The 15,943-nt window shown below is 37.5% G+C and overlaps 1 protein-coding gene across 1 annotated transcript; it reads left to right on the top strand.

The window, feature by feature from the left end:
- The first annotated feature begins 528 nt into the window (after window positions 1–528).
- N6AMT1 (N-6 adenine-specific DNA methyltransferase 1) lies at window positions 529–15,227 on the top strand. Its single transcript, XM_060099777.1, has 6 exons — window positions 529–670; window positions 2,649–2,735; window positions 4,507–4,597; window positions 8,309–8,392; window positions 13,056–13,197; window positions 14,282–15,227. The coding sequence occupies exons 1-6, from the start codon at window positions 537–539 to the stop codon at window positions 14,386–14,388; spliced, it is 645 nt and encodes a 214-aa protein (XP_059955760.1). The 5' UTR covers window positions 529–536; the 3' UTR covers window positions 14,389–15,227.
- The last annotated feature ends 716 nt before the right edge of the window (window positions 15,228–15,943 follow it).

Raw genomic sequence — 15,943 nt, 5'->3', positions numbered from 1 at the left:
AAAATGCATCGTTTTGCTTGAGTGAGGTTTATAGAAAGAGAGCATTCATGATTCAACATAAGAAAGGCAAGTTTTGTACTATATTGCACTACTAAAAATGAAGTAAGGAAAACAAATCTTAACCTTAAGGCTCAACGTTGAAAGTTCAATGGTTGTAAAAGAAAAAAAAAAAAAAGGTTAAATTTAGTAACCATTACATTATGTATTTTTTCAAATCTTTGCCAACAAGGAATAGAAGGAAACTTCTAAGTGTAGAATAGAGAGAGAAAACATTCCCCTTAATCAAAAACAATAGAGGCTGCCTCTATCCGGTGCTAGTCCATAAAATAAAACAAATTTTAATACTCTAAAGAGGAAAGCAAATGTTAGTAGCTGCAGATTATATAACCGTCTAATTAGACATTCCAAGTGCATCTCCTGACAACCTGTAAGCGAGGCGACTCTCCGCCCCCCGGTGCCCCGCCCCCACTGCTGGGCCTGCGCCCTTGCACGCACGCATGCGCATTGCGCATAAGCGTGAGCCGGAGGAGCGAAAGATGGCGGCGCCTTGGTTCCCTACGCCGTTGCACAGGCATGTGGGCCGTGGCTCCTTCAGCGACGTGTACGAGCCCGCGGAGGACACATTCCTGCTGCTGGACGCGCTCGAGGCGGCGGCAGCCGAACTCACGGGGTGCGAGGAGGGCGAGGGTCCCCGCGGGAGAGGGCTCGGGAGTCCTGGAGAGGCGGCGGCGGACGATCAAGGCAAGGACTGTCGCCGCCGTCCCCGAGAGGAGGCGGTGTCGGTCCACTTGGCGACAGTTGACACCAGAACACTGTAACTGAGGATTTTTCCGTGGATACATGTAGTCAGTGTAGCGGGGATCTGTCCGCAGTTGCCAAGATGGTGTTTTGGTTTCAGGGGCTCCATGCTTCCTCACCACGCCGGGATGTATCTTTTCCTATCAGCTGTTAACTGAAGACCCCAAGCCCCTGAGAGTAGCGATATTATAACACGTTCAAAAGCAAAACATTCTGAAAACAATGCGTCTTAATATTACAACTTGTAGTAAATATCAGCGTCGCATGGCATTAATTTACTCAGTACATAAAAGCATCCTCTAGCAATGGAAGGGCACAAAAAGGAAATGAGGTTGTAAAATATTGGAGTAGGGGAGTGTATTTAAACCCACTGAATAGCATAGTCAGCTATCTAGCAACAGCCATTAGCCCCATGTGACTACTGAGCACTTGAGATGTGACTAGTACTGAATTTTTCATTGAACTAAAAAAATTAAAGTTACATGCAGCTAGCTACCTATAGAAGATACCCTAGCTCCTAATAAGTATTAAAATTGATTTGTTGAAGTGCTCATATAAGTTTTAAATTAATAATATAAAAAGTGAATACTTACATTGTCATTTTTTAAATGAAGGAAATTTGGATAATTAGATTTATGTAAAGATCAAGAGTTGAAATGGGTTTCCTCAGGATGAAACAAAGAGTTGTCAGGCTTCAAAGATCCATATTGTGTTTATTTATCCCTCGTGGTCAGATTTTTCCATGTGTAAAATGCCCCAACTATTGTTAAACTAGTTTTTCATTGTGAACGGTGGAACTTTTGGATTTACTGGAATATAGAATGGGACAGTACTGTTTTATAACTTGTCTTTTATTATCAAGATATCACAGAAAGATTTACAAGCACAAAGTGCCTTGCAAAGTGTGCTTTAAAAGGAACCGATTTTGCTTTAAAGTCTTGGGTATTTCTGGTCTTGGAGTTTTAATTATTTATGAGGCTACAATAGTTATTTTCAAGTAGAAGCCGCCTGGGAAGATTCAACAGACCTTCCTACAGCACAGTAAAGGCTTGTCAGATGTGTAGAAATGGTTCCAAAAGTGAGAAACCCCTGGAGTTTGTTGTTTTTGAATAGTTGTTTGGAAAGTTAGGCGCTAGAGAGGCCCCTGTATCCCATCAAACCTATTTCTGTAATGGAGATAATTCGTGCCTTTGATGTATATATATGATTATAGGGAAGGTCAAATACAGTAGAATCAAGAGTTTATTATATTCAATAGCATTCTTAGGAGTATTATTAATATTCTAAGATCAGATACTCAGATATTTTCCCAATTCAGTGAAGAGCTGCACAAATAGGGAATTTCTTTGCTGCTCTAAATCTGTTATCAGTAGAATGGGGGAACTTTTCTTTCCCTGGGATATGCTGATGGACTTACAAATTACTTCAAAGTGACAGAGAAAATGTTTTTCATAAATAAATATTGTAATAATACCCTATCATTTTAGGAAATACCAAACTAGAAGCTCCTTGTGGGAAGGGCTGATGTCTTCCATATTAATATTTCCAACCCTAAATTAACATTCCATGGTTTATGTAATGTTTTATAGAAATTAATTGAAAGCTACCTGTTATATTACTATTTTACAGACTTAAAATAAATTACATACCCCAAAACAGTTTTGAACTATTCAGTATTAAGCACAGAGTGGTTGTCGGAAATCAGCTTATTTATAAATTTGTTTTATATTTCCATATATTTGTAGGTGAGGGATGATGCTGGAGAAACAGACATACAAGTAGCATGAGTTATTTTCCGAGATGTGTATTTTAATACCACTACTAATACTTGTTTTATTTTGTTTTTTTAGAGTGGAGATATGCCTTGAAGTAGGGTCAGGGTCTGGAGTGGTATCTGCATTCCTAGCCTCTATGATAGGTCCTCAAGCTTTGTACATGTAAGTATACAAATTCATCCACATCTTGCTTGAATGAAATCATTTTTGTAAGTAAATAATATGTATCTGATAGTGTCTATTTAAGCGTAGTAAGTACTCAGATGCAAGTTATGCTTCCCTAAAAGTTATAATTACATGTTCAAAACCATTCCATCATACTGCATAATTATATAAGAAGCATAATAATTTTAGGTCATCTCTAAATTTGAATCTTTTTTTAAAATTAATTAATTTATTTTTGGCTGCATTGGGTCTTTGTTGCTGCACGTGGGCTTTCTCTAGTTGTGGCGAGCAGGGGCTACTCTTCATCGCGGTGCACGGGCTTCACATTGCAGTGGCTTCTCTTATTGCAGAGCACAGGCTCTAGGCGTGTGGGCTTCAGTAGTTGTGGCATGCAGGCTCAGTAGTTGTGGCTTGCGGGCTCTAGAGAGCAGGCTCAGTAGTTGTGGTGCACGGGCTTAGTTACTACGCGGCATGTGGGATCTTCCTGGACCAGGGGTCGAACCCGTGTCCCCTGCATTGGCAGGTGGATTCTTAACCACTGCACCCAGGCTACTGGGACCCAGTCCCTCTCTTTCTTCCTCCCCTCCCCAGACCTTTGCCCTGGCTTTGCTGGCCAAGGCATGGGTCTTTCTTCCATCGCTTCATTTCATGGTACAGTTCACTTTGGCCCTTTCCCATCCATTCCCACGCCATTGCTAACCACACAGTACATTCCAGCCCCTCCCCTCGGAGGCCTTCAAAAGGCCTACATTGGTTCCCTTATCCCCATCCTTGTCCTGCCCTCTTCCCTCACCAGCTGGTTTAGAAGGATTTAGAATTCCCTTTGTCTTTTTTTAGTACATTGTACACACCAAAGTGTCAAACCAGCCGTTAATACCACCCACCACATTCTGAGCTGCCTCCTCACCATTGTGCAGGGCAGTTTGCCTCCCTCCTGCTTCCCCACCTTCCTCCCTACCTCCTTAACTTTGTACTAGGCGGGCCTGGTCCTGCACCAGCTCAGCATCTTCTCAATTTTTTTCATATTATTTATTATTTTAATTTTATATTAAATTATTAGAATAAAAAATGAATCTTATTTTAGATACATAAGTTGATTATCAGAAAAAATTGGAAGTTAATAAAATTTCTCTTTAGAAGATTTAAGAATATAGAAAATATAAAGAAGAAAATAAAAATCACCTTGGTGGTGCAGTGTTTAAAACTCCATGCTCCCAATGCAGGGAGCCTGTGTTCCATCCCTGGTCAGGGAACTAGATCCCACCTGCATGCCACAACTAAGAGTTTGCATGCCACAACTAAGGAACCCACCTGCCACAACTAAGGAGCCCACGTGCCACAACTAAGACCAGGCGCAACCAAATAAATAATTTTTAAAAAATCACCTATAAATTTTACCACACATGGTCCAACTGTGTTTCCTCTATTTTTTTTCATTTCCTATGTTTTTCATTTAATATTGTATGATGAGCATTTTCCTTTTAAATTTCATTTTTGGTAGCTACATAGTATTCTTCTGCTGGATTCATAATTTAATAAATTCCTCCAGATATGTGTGCATGTAAGTGTATTTGTCTACTCTTGGACATTATATCAATATAATAACAATCTTTCTCATCAATGTAACAAATCTGAGTTCTTTTTTTTATTCACCATTATTAAAGCATTCCAATTTTTTTATAGATCTACTTTATGTAAAAGGAGTAGAACATTCCTTGCGTTTTTGTCCGTAGACACAGGATGTAGTTGGTTTCTTTTCTGTTTATAGGTGCACTGATGTCAACCCTGAGGCAGCAGCATGTACACTGGAGACAGCACGCTGTAACAAAGTCCACATTCAACCAATAATTACAGATTTGGTAAGCTGTTAGTTCTTGTCCAGTACTGTAATAATTAATTTTCTTTTCAAGTAAGTTAAGGTCAAGGTGATTTAGGTCAAATAAACTTGAGTCATTAATTAACTTTTAACCCGCTGAACAAAGTAAATTCTTGACTAATATAATCCATCTTTTCCATAATTCAAAGGGACTTTCTCTTGGCCTGTATAGATCAAGTATCTTTCAGTCAGAAGAATGCTCAAACTGGCTTTAATAAAAAGAGTGAACGGTGTCAGGAACTCAAATGATGTTACAGGCATCTTTTTCTTAGCTGTAAACTTCTCTCTAGTGACTGTATTCCTCAGCAGTCGTTCCCTTCATGGTAACAAGATGCTTGCATGTATGTATCTTGTTTCTCAGCAACTTCACAGGGAAAGAAACACTTTCTATTCAGTTACTCTAGCAGAAGCCCTAGAATGAGTGCCATTTATATCAGCTTTAGTCATATGCCTATCTCTCAAGGGGGACTGGAATATGCACATGATTGGCTCGAGCCTGAGTCATAGTCCCACTCCGGCAGCTCAGTTGGGATAATCCAAGCCACTTGGATTGAGAATGAGAGGAGGTAGAGTTTCCCTAATGAAAGTCAAGGACATGTAATCAGATGAAGGGCAGAATGGGTCCTGGGCAGGTAAAAGCAACAAATGACAACTACAGAACCATCATTTTATGTTACACATCATACGTTTTTCAGTTCCATTTTTTAAAACATTTTACATTATATTAGTAAGATTTGGATGATTCTGAACTTTTTTTCAGTTATAAATGTGATTGCCTTTTTATAAGCAAAAATCATAATAGTGTGTACCAGGTGGGCATAAGAAATATAAAATGCTTTCCATGCTTCTTGACCTGTATTATTCTTGTACTGATAAGGGTATTGAGCTTTTCTTTTTTTTTAATTCACAAATGATTTTACAGCTTAGAAGGAATTAAGCCAAAGATCTAAGAAATTCTATACATATCACTAGAAGTTGTTACTGCCATTAAAAATTAGACTATCAAGAAAGATAATCAGTGTGGTGATTTTACTCTTTAAATTTTTATTTTATTTATTTTTTAATTAATTTATTAATTTTTGGCTGCATTGGGTCTTTGTTGCTGCGCGCAGGCTTTCTCTATTTGCAGTGAGCGGGGGCTACTCTTCGTTGCGGTGCACAGGCTTCTCACTGCAGTGGCTTCTCTTTTTGCAGAGCATGGACTCTAGGCGTGCGAGCTTCAGTAGTTGCAGCACACGGGCCCTAGAGTGTGCGCGGGTCTCAGTAGTTGTGGCTTGCAGGCTTAGTTGCTCCGCGGCATGTGGGCTCCTCCTGGACCCAGGGATCAAACCCATTTCCCCTGCATTGGCAGGCAGATTCTTAACCACTGTGCCACCAGGGAAGTCCCTAAATTTTTAAAGTTGTTTCTTTAATGTGTCCATAATTAGTATTATATATTTTTTGATAGAACAATAAAACTTTAGAGGTACAAGAAATTCAGAATATCTATTTTTGTTAACAGAGGTAAGGGACACTTTTGAAAGTCACATAATTAATAAAGTGATAAATCCAGAATTTAAGCCCACATCTTCCGAATCAAAGTCGAGAGGTCTCACAGCTGTATTATAACATGACTGGCATGACTGGTGGTAGTCAGTTCTAAAGCTGTCAGAATCCATTCTTTCAGTAATGAAAGCTGACCATGATGTGGAGTGTTGACTTGTGGCAAAGAAGGTAGGAAGAGGTAGGTATGAGCATAGGTATTGTGATCAGTTTACAAAACTATTTACATTTGCTTGTATTCAGAACACTGGACATAGAGTGTCACAGCTATCATATAAAAGAAAATCATTGTTTTGGATAACTGAGTTTGTTCACAAAGTAGTACTTTCATTGTATTTCTTTTTTAGTTTTAGAAGAAAATCTTTTTCATATATGTCTTATGCATTTCCTTACATTCTTAAAACAAAATGAACATAATTTTACCTTTTAGTGATTCAGGGTCATTAATATGAATATCAGTTATTCTGTACTATACATGATAATGACTAAGGTTTATTCAGGTGTTTCTGCCTTTACATTAAGTAGCTATAGCGTGCAGTGATTTTGAGGGGTTTTTTTCTCTCCTCTTTGTCTGTCTTTACACTTGCTTTATGTTGTCATGTTTCACTGCTGCCCATTGATAGCACTTTCCTGTCTCTTTTCATGTGCTTTGTGCTAGAATACCAAACAATTAATTTAGTTAGACTTGTATTTAAACTGAGAGTTAAGGGATTCTGAATAAGTGCTTCTCACACAAGGTACCTTTTGCTGTATGGATTTAAAACTTGCTGTCAGAGGCCTGTTTTGCTTACTTCTTAATTCTTGGGTTTATTCTAGTGCTGTGAGACTATTCAAAAGGTAGATATGGATGAGTGAGGGTTGCCTGTAATTAGACTTTATATCCAGTCTGCAGTGACTTCTCATTTAAATCCATTTTCTTTTTAACTCCGTAATTTTCTATTTTTTTAGTATCAATTTGTTCCTTTATTTGAAGTCCAGTACTGAAATGATTATTAATATATAGTACCTCAGGGCCATCATAAATAATTACACAGCAAATTCTTTTCTAATTTCCTTACTCAGCATTTCTGGAAAATTACATTTTTGAATTCTTTTTACAATTGGGAAACTTAATTTCTTTATGGAATTGAAGACAAAGCTTTTGGTTATTTCAAATATACTTACTCACCAATGTTATTACTAGAAAGAACAGCAGATTAACTAGTCACCTTTCTACTTGCAGAAGATACACCTGAATTATGTTCTGCAAAATAGTTATCTGTTCTCTTTTTAAATGAGTAGAGAAAGAAGTTACCTTTGAAGAATAACGGTTGGAATTCATGAGTGAGAGTCAGTGTGAAGTAATAATTGAAGGAAATGGCTTTAGGGGTGAGAAGTCATCCAGATACAGCATTTTTACTTTACTGTGCCTGTGAAGGTATAGGATGACATCATCAGACATAATTTTTTAAATACTTCATTATTTAATTCAATCAGAGGGATGCTTTAAATGGCATTTTGCCCTAAATATACTTTCTTTAAAAAGACATCTTTCTTATTCTATAGAAAGTTGTATCAGTTCAAATATTTATAAAATGCCAAACAACTGATGTTTTACAGGTCTCTTCCCACTATTTTTAGTCCTTTGTTTCTTTAATATCTAATTGTTTTAGCCAATATATATACAAGTAATTAAAGAAGTAGAAAGAAAAATAAAACTCTGTCTTCTGATATTTTTGTCATTCATATATGTTTTCTGTCATCTTGTAAAATATTTCCCTTGGTTATAGAAAATAAGTGTAAGTTAGCAGCTATAACTTTAAAGTTGTGCACAAATCTATGTAGAATATATGAGAGCTTGCCTCCATCTTATTTTATCTTCTAAAAGTGAGCCCAGAATGTAAACATGTGAGCTGTTGAAGAGCAGAGTGTTCATTCTGATAAATAGTTTATTTTCCTTATTTTTAGGTAAATGCATATAATCTTTATCTGAATGAAAGTGTAAAGATATTTATCTCCATTTCTGTCTTAAATTTGGCTCTCTAACACATTTTTTCTAAAAACATGAGAGAGTATATTTAAAGATTGATTAGATGGATATCTATCTATCCATCTACTTATTTACTGTTTCTGGGTCCAGCTTAAAATTCTGACTATTTTGAACATTTTTTAGGTCAAAGGCTTGCTACCAAGATTGAAGGAAAAAGTTGATCTTCTGGTGTTTAATCCTCCCTATGTAGTGACTCCACCTGAAGAGGTAAGACATACAACAAAATTTAATTACTAATATTTTCAGCTTTTTTCTATCTAAAAGTCAAACATACTTCATCATATGACATCAGTCAGCCGCTAATAACACAGACTGCTCTCATTTTACTCGTAATTGTCAATTATTGGATACTATTGGTAGACATAGGAAAGGAACCTGAAACTAATGGAAATACAAACTGTGGTCCATACCTATTCTTTAAAATCCCATCCAAATCAAGCCATGGTGTTTAAATTCATGTATCTGTGTGTACCTTTATCATGAATAACAAATTTTCAAAAAAAGATATTTTTAATCACCTTAAATTCACATAGGAATTATTTCTGAAAGCCTCAGCTTTCCTCCTTTCACAGGTGTCAGGAAGTGGGGGTGGGGGAAAGCAGTCCTCATCTCAGGTAGGAAAAAGCTATAACCCTGACACGCATCGCTGTAGCATTTCCAGTGATGAAAAGGCAAACCACAGTAACCATTTCCCAGTTTAAAGAAAGGATGGTCAGGGCTTCCCTGGTGGCGCAGTGGTTGAGAGTCCGCCTGCCGATGCAGGGGACGCAGGTTCGTGCCCTGGTCCGGGAAGATCCCATATGCTGCGGAGAGGCTAGGCCCGTGAGCCATGGCCGCTGAGCCTGCGCGTCCGAAGCCTGTGCTCCGCAACGGGAGAGGCCACAACAGTGAGAGGCCCACGTACCACAAAAGGATGGTCAAAGCAGACAAAAGTTTAGTGATGGACTAGCTAGCTTTCCTCTGAATTATTGTACCTATTTTATTCTTTGATGATCACTCTCTGGCAAGGCTGATAAATATTACATTCACCTTTACCAAGATGGGAAGGGTCTATATTGCTGCTGTTACTACTGAGAAGTTGTTGCTCCCCTGACATATGAACTCACGTGAGAAGGAAAGTCATTGTCGTAAGGTGGACAGCAGTTGAGGGAAATGCAGCTTAATAAAACTTTTTTTTATATAAATTTATTTATTTATTTATTTTTGGCTGCGTTGGGTCTCCATTGCTGTGCACAGGCTTTCTCTAGTTGCGGCAAGCGGGGGCCACTCTTCGTTGCAGTGCGCGGGCTTCTCATTGCAGTGGCTTCTCGTTGCATAGCATGGGCTCAAGGCACGTGGGCTTCAGTAGTTGTGGCATGTGGGCTCAGTAGTTGTGGCTCGCAGGCTCAGTAGTTGAGGCGCATGGGCTTAGTTGCTCCTCTGCATGTGGGAACTTCCCGGACCAGGGATTGAACCCGTCTCCCCTGCATTGGCAGGAGGATTCTTAACCACTGCACCACCAGGGAAGTCCCTGCAGCTTAATAAAACTCTTTAGAAAAGCACTATGGAAATAAATATCAAGCGTGACAAAAATGTTTTAGTCCAATAATCTCAGTCTTTGAGATCTAATTTAGAAAAATGATTAACAACAGAATATAAATTGTAATTTACAAAAATATGTTTAGTGCACCTTTATTTATGATGACAAGTAATATGAACCTATATATGTAACAGAAGAGAGACAGTTAAGTAAATCCTGGTGTATCAGGTCTACAGACTACTGGGAAGACTAGTGAATGAGGAGGAGATTCTGGGAACATGGTGAGATGAATGGGCTTCCTTTCTCCCACATTCCTACTCCTAAGCTGTGTGTGTGATTATGTAGGTAATTGAGTGTGGGCAATGACTTGGGCTTTGTCACAGTTCCAACAGAGAGAGCTAGTGTCATAATTTCCATTAGCTGAGCAATTAGCTGGAGAGCAGGGTTAAATACAGCACAACAAAGATTTTCTGGAGCCTGAAAACATGTTTTACTGTGTAAAACATTAGGAAATGAATTTAAAGATAATGTAGTCTCTGTCAAGACCTGAATCAGTGGCATGGAAACCAAATGAAAATATTTCAGTGCATTGAGCATGAAGATAAAAAGAAGGAAACAATGAAGGTAAAAGGTAAGAGACTTAGAGGTTAGATCCAGGAGACATACAAATAATAGGAGTTTGTACATATAAAAAGTTGTGGCTATACTTACTATTACATCCCTCAACATGAGGTTAGGTACTGTTGGTTTGTAACTGTGACTTATAAAGGATCAGGAGAAGGCACAGCAAAGCCCAGGTAGTAGGCAGTCAGCAGACCACTGAACGTGACTCCTTCCAGAGATGAAAACTTCCCCTCCATGGCCTGTGAGAATGTGCTTGTTACCAGGCAATCCTCCTGGAGGGTGGTCTCTAGTGCAAGCAGACAAACCTGGCTGAGCATCCCTGGGGGGCATGTAAACAGGGTCCAGCACAGAGGGCTCCTAGTCCACATTGAAACAGAGGTGACAAGGGACAGTCTTGGCAAAAGCTGTCATCACCATGCACTCTTTCCACAGGTAACTTTACCCTGTGAAACATCCAGATAATGGGCTCCACCAAAATAAGGGAGTAAGCCAAGAAACGGGAAGATATGGGCCCCAGAAAAAGGGAATTCTTGGAATGATAGAAAAGGGAAGTCTCCAGGAGGAAAGGCATGACAAAAAAAGCAGAGGAACTGATAAATTCCATAGTATGATTAACTATGTGGGAAATTATATTGAGGAGCTTATGATAAATATGAGAATAATTTAAATTAGATACAAAAAAATTAAACAAATGGACATGCTGAATGCCCATCGATAGCTAAATAAGAAATGATACTTTTCCACAATAAAATATTATGCAGCCATTAAAAAGGAAATTGAACTATACCTGATCACATGAAGAGATTTCCATATGGTACTGTTGAGAAAAGCAAGATACAGGTAAGAATGTAGATATAATCCTTTTTTGTAAAACACGGACAAAAAAGAAAAATGTGTGTGTGTGTATGTAAGATGAGAGGGTAGCAGACAAGCAAAACAGGGAAAGGGAAAAGTACAGTTTTTTTTTTAAAGGAGGTATAAGAACATATTTCTATTATTTGTGCATATATATGGTTATAGGTATAAAGAAATTCTTTTTTACGGCCACACCATGTGGCTTGCAGGATCTTAGTTCCCCAACCAGGGATCAAACCTATGCCCCCTGCAGCGGAAGTGTGGAGCCCTAACCACTGGACCGCCAGGCAATTCCCAAGAAATTATTTATAATGGGGAAATATATGCCATGATAAATGAATAAAAGCAGAATGTATAATTGTATGTAAATAATTTAAACTAAAATGTGGACAAAAACCATTAAAGGGATTAGGAAGAAAATAATTGTATTAGGGTTTAAGTAGTTTTTGAGTGATTTCATCAAGATATTCTTTTTTTTAACGTTTTTATTGGAGTATAATTGCTTTACAATGGTGTGTTAGTTTCTGCTTTATAACAAAGTGAATCAGTTATACATATACATATATCCCCATATCTCTTGCCTCTTGGTGTCTCCCTCCCTCCCATCCTTCTAGCTAGTCACAGAGCACCGAGCTGATCTCCCTGTGCTATGCGACTGCTTCCCACTAGCTATTTATTTTACATTTGGTAGTGTATATATGTCCATGCCACTCTCTCACTTCGTCCCAGCTTACCCTTCCCCCTCCCCGTGTCCTCAAGTCCATTCTCGAGTAGGTCTGCATCTTTATTCCTGTCTTGCCCCTAGGTTCTTCATGACCTTTTTTTTTTTTTTTTTTTTAGATTCCATATATATGTGTTAGCATATGGTATTTGTTTTTCTCTTTCTGACTTACTTCACTCTGTATGACAGACTCTAGGTCCATCCACCTCACTACAAATAACTCAATTTCATTTCTTTTTATGGCTGAGTAATATTCCATTGTATATATGTGCCACATCTTCTTTATCCATTCATCTCTCGATGTATTCTTAAGTTTTAGAAATAATATACAATGTTAAGAATCTAAAGATTTTTAATACTATATAAACTCTGGGTTTTGTTTCTATACTATAATTAGATCATTATAGGAAAAAATGCTTCAATGTACTTTTATGTAATAAATGGGTTCCTAAAAAAGGGCTGTAGTACTCTCAGTAATCTAGAAGAGAGCCAGATACAGTGGGACATTTTGAAACTTTGTTGCTGCAAAGTAGATCTCTTATAATACAAGTTCTCCCTTTTAGTTTCTTCCTAATTGTTCTATGTTAAGTATAAGAATTTAAACATTGTATTAATAGTATCAACTATTATTAAACCACATTATTATGCACAGAGCACTGTTCTCAAACTTTAAATATACTTCCTCATTTATTCCTAAAGGATAAAAATAATTGTTTATCATTTTCCTAATTTTACAGATAAAACTGTTGTTTTTCTAATTTTACAGGTAAGAGAGGAAACTAATTCATCAAGATTACAGACTTATCTGTATAAGATTTGGAGACATGAAGGGCTCTGTGAGGGAGTTTTCTCCTGTAGTGCCAGCTGCCATAATTAAATGTGAAATGGTGACAGATATTTAGGACCTTTAGCTTTATGTTGCTAATCACACAATGATCTATCCCAAGGGCAAAAAAAAAAAAGATGACAGGCTTATGCAGGGTCACACATGCTAGGAAATGGTGGGGCTCCGATTCAGCTTTACTGCTGCCTCCTCATCAGCAGTAAAATAAAAAGCATATACCTGTTTGGTGAACGTTACTTGTCAAAAAGATTCCGTTTTTTTAATGTAACTTAAGTCAAAACAGAACAATCTTTCTAATTGGTCACAGGTAAGGAGTCACGGGATAGAGGCAGCTTGGGCTGGTGGCAGAAATGGTCGTGAAGTCATGGACAGATTGTTTCCACTGGCTCCAGAGCTCCTTTCACCAAGAGGATTGTTCTATTTAGTCACCATTAAAGAAAACAATCCAGGTAATACAGACCAGTTTATCTTTTAACCATTTACTTTGCTGAAGTCAAGACTAATTATGTCAAAGATGGTAGTAACCCAGAATGTTATTGAATGTAATCACTGACAACAGATAATACAGACATAACATTCATGTTGAAAGAGGAGAAAGATTTTTTTAGAGGTAGATTTTTCTGATTTTAAAGAGTATTGTCTTTTTTGGAGCGAGGGAGAGTTTTTTCCCTAATTTATCAACTAATTTTCAAATACAGAATCTATAATCTTCCTAAAACACCTCACCCGCAATTCACCCTGTGAATTTTCTCTCTATATTCTAGTCTTCATGTCTTTGACAGTTCTGCTGCATACTCTTTAGTTCATCTGAAGTTTTATCATGAAAGGTATCTCCTGATACGATTTTTATATCTCGGTTTTCAGATTACTTGGTTAACTAAATCGACCATAATCTTTCTTCTCTTTTCTGCACATCTCAGGTTTGATTATTATCTTATATGTTACATTCTCAGCCCCTCATATCACATCATAATTAACTAGGGTTTTCAGTTTGTTTGGTTTTGATGGTTTTTTTTGTTTTTTGTAACCCCAGTTTCTTGGTTTCATCTTTTTAGTGCTACTTATTTGGAAAGGGAAGGTCTTGCTTTTTTCAGTACTCTTGAAAGAAATAAGCTACTTCACTTACTACCGCTTTTCAATGTCAGTATATGATTTGCACACACTCTCGTTGGCATTTTTCATTCAAAAGGGAGGATATAGGACAGAGATTAGAGCCAAGCAACTAAAAAATGAATCATTTACTGTAACAGCAAGTATAACTAACGTTTCTTTTGAGTCCAGAGTAGGCTACCACTGCAAAGCAGTTATTCAGTCTGATTAGAATTCTCAGCAACACCCTGAAAATCCAAGGTGCTCTCATCTATCTGAAGTCCAAGTTCACTTCAATAGAAATTACATGGTATATGCTATTTTCTTAGATAAATAGAATTTGTGAATAGTCTGTTTATCATCTCATTAAACTGTTTAGTGATAATATGTACTTCACCACATGATTTAATTGGATTTTACCTTTTGTTTTAATTTTCGTTTTAGAAGAAATTTTGAAAATAATGAAGACAAAAGGTCTACAAGGGACCACTGCACTTTCCAGGCAAGCAGGCCAAGAAATCCTTTCAGTCCTCAAGTTCACCAAGTCTTAATCTACCGTGTATGCTACTGAAAGCTTTATGCATTTGGCATATTTGAAACAGAAGTCATTTCTTAGTTAACAAGTAAAGTCAGAAATTTGTCATATAGAAAAAGGCAGAAGAGTAAGGCATTTCCTTTTACCCAGGAATCAGTCCTACAGAAATATTTGCACAAATGCAAGTAAATATATATATTATATATATAATTTGAATTTTATATATTACATATATTTTATGTGGAGAATATATAATAAAAAATTATATTTGTAGGGCTTTCCTGGTGGCGCAGTGGTTGAGAGTCCACCTGCTGATGCAGGGGACACGGGTTCATGCTCTGGTCTGGGAAGATCCCACATGCCGCGGAGCGGCTAGGCCCATGAGCCATGGCCACTGAGCCTTCACGTCCGGAGCCTGTGCTCTGCAACAGGAGAGGCAACAGCAGTGAGAGGCCTGCGTATTGCAAAAAAAAAAAAAAAAAAAAAATTATATTTGTATATGAAGAGGATGTTCATTTCAACATTACTTGTAATGGCAAAACAATGAAGTTAACCTAAATGTCCATCAGCAAAGGGATTGGTAAAATAAATTACAGTATATTCATGTTACTGAACATGAGTGACATATCCAGCCATTAAACACAAGTCAGTTCTGTATATACTGAACCAGAAGGGGTTCATGATGTACTACTGAGCAGTGAAAAAAATCAAGTTGCAAAGTAGTACTAACCTATATGTATATTTTTGAAAAACTAACAAAGTTTGTGTGTATGTGTATATAAGAAATTCTCAAAAGGTAAATAACAGCTGGGGATAGAGGAACTTTCATTCTTTTGTGTTGGCATTTGTACAATGATAGTGTATTCTGTAATTAAACACAATCTTTTATTTTAAATGTTTTAAGTTTACCTTTACTTATTTTCTCCATTCTCTATTACTTAGAATGGCTTCTGCCTCCATTCTTCTCCTTGGTCACATTTTTCCTACTTTTTATCCTCTATCATATATTTCTGTTTTCTTCTTGCATATATATTGCAGACTGCTTTCATTTTTTTCTTAGGTCCCGGAGAGTTGTATGTAAATAATCCCAGCACTCAAATTAATCACATTTTTAAGAGCCCACATGTATCTTTCAAGAAATGTCAAATTACCTTTACTAAATTTAGGAACCTCTTCTGTAACTTCCCCACCATTTAAAATATACAGTTGACCCTTGAACAACATGGGTTTGAACTGTACGGGTCCACTTATACACAGATCTTTTTCAATAAAGACATACTGCAGTAGTTCACAAGCAGTGGTTGGTTGAATCCGTGGATGCCGTGGAGGGCTGACTGTAGAGTTATATGTGGATTTTTGACTGTGAGGGGGGTCAGCGCCCTAACCCCCATGTTGTTCAAGGGTCAAGTGTGTTTATCAAAATCAATTAGCAGGACTGTGTAGGACCAGAGTGAGAGCAATCCGTAATTTTTTAATTTGGCTACATTCAGAATCACCTGAGGAAGTTCAAGATTATGCACTCCTAAACCCCACCATAAATCCATGGAATACTCTGCTGACCAGACCTAAAA

The sequence above is a fragment of the Mesoplodon densirostris genome, chromosome 5 (assembly GCF_025265405.1).
Source record: "Mesoplodon densirostris isolate mMesDen1 chromosome 5, mMesDen1 primary haplotype, whole genome shotgun sequence".
In the NCBI taxonomy this organism is placed as follows: domain Eukaryota; kingdom Metazoa; phylum Chordata; class Mammalia; order Artiodactyla; family Ziphiidae; genus Mesoplodon; species Mesoplodon densirostris.
Note: the sequence above shows the minus strand (reverse complement) of the source record. Positions and strands in the feature narration are given on the sequence as shown.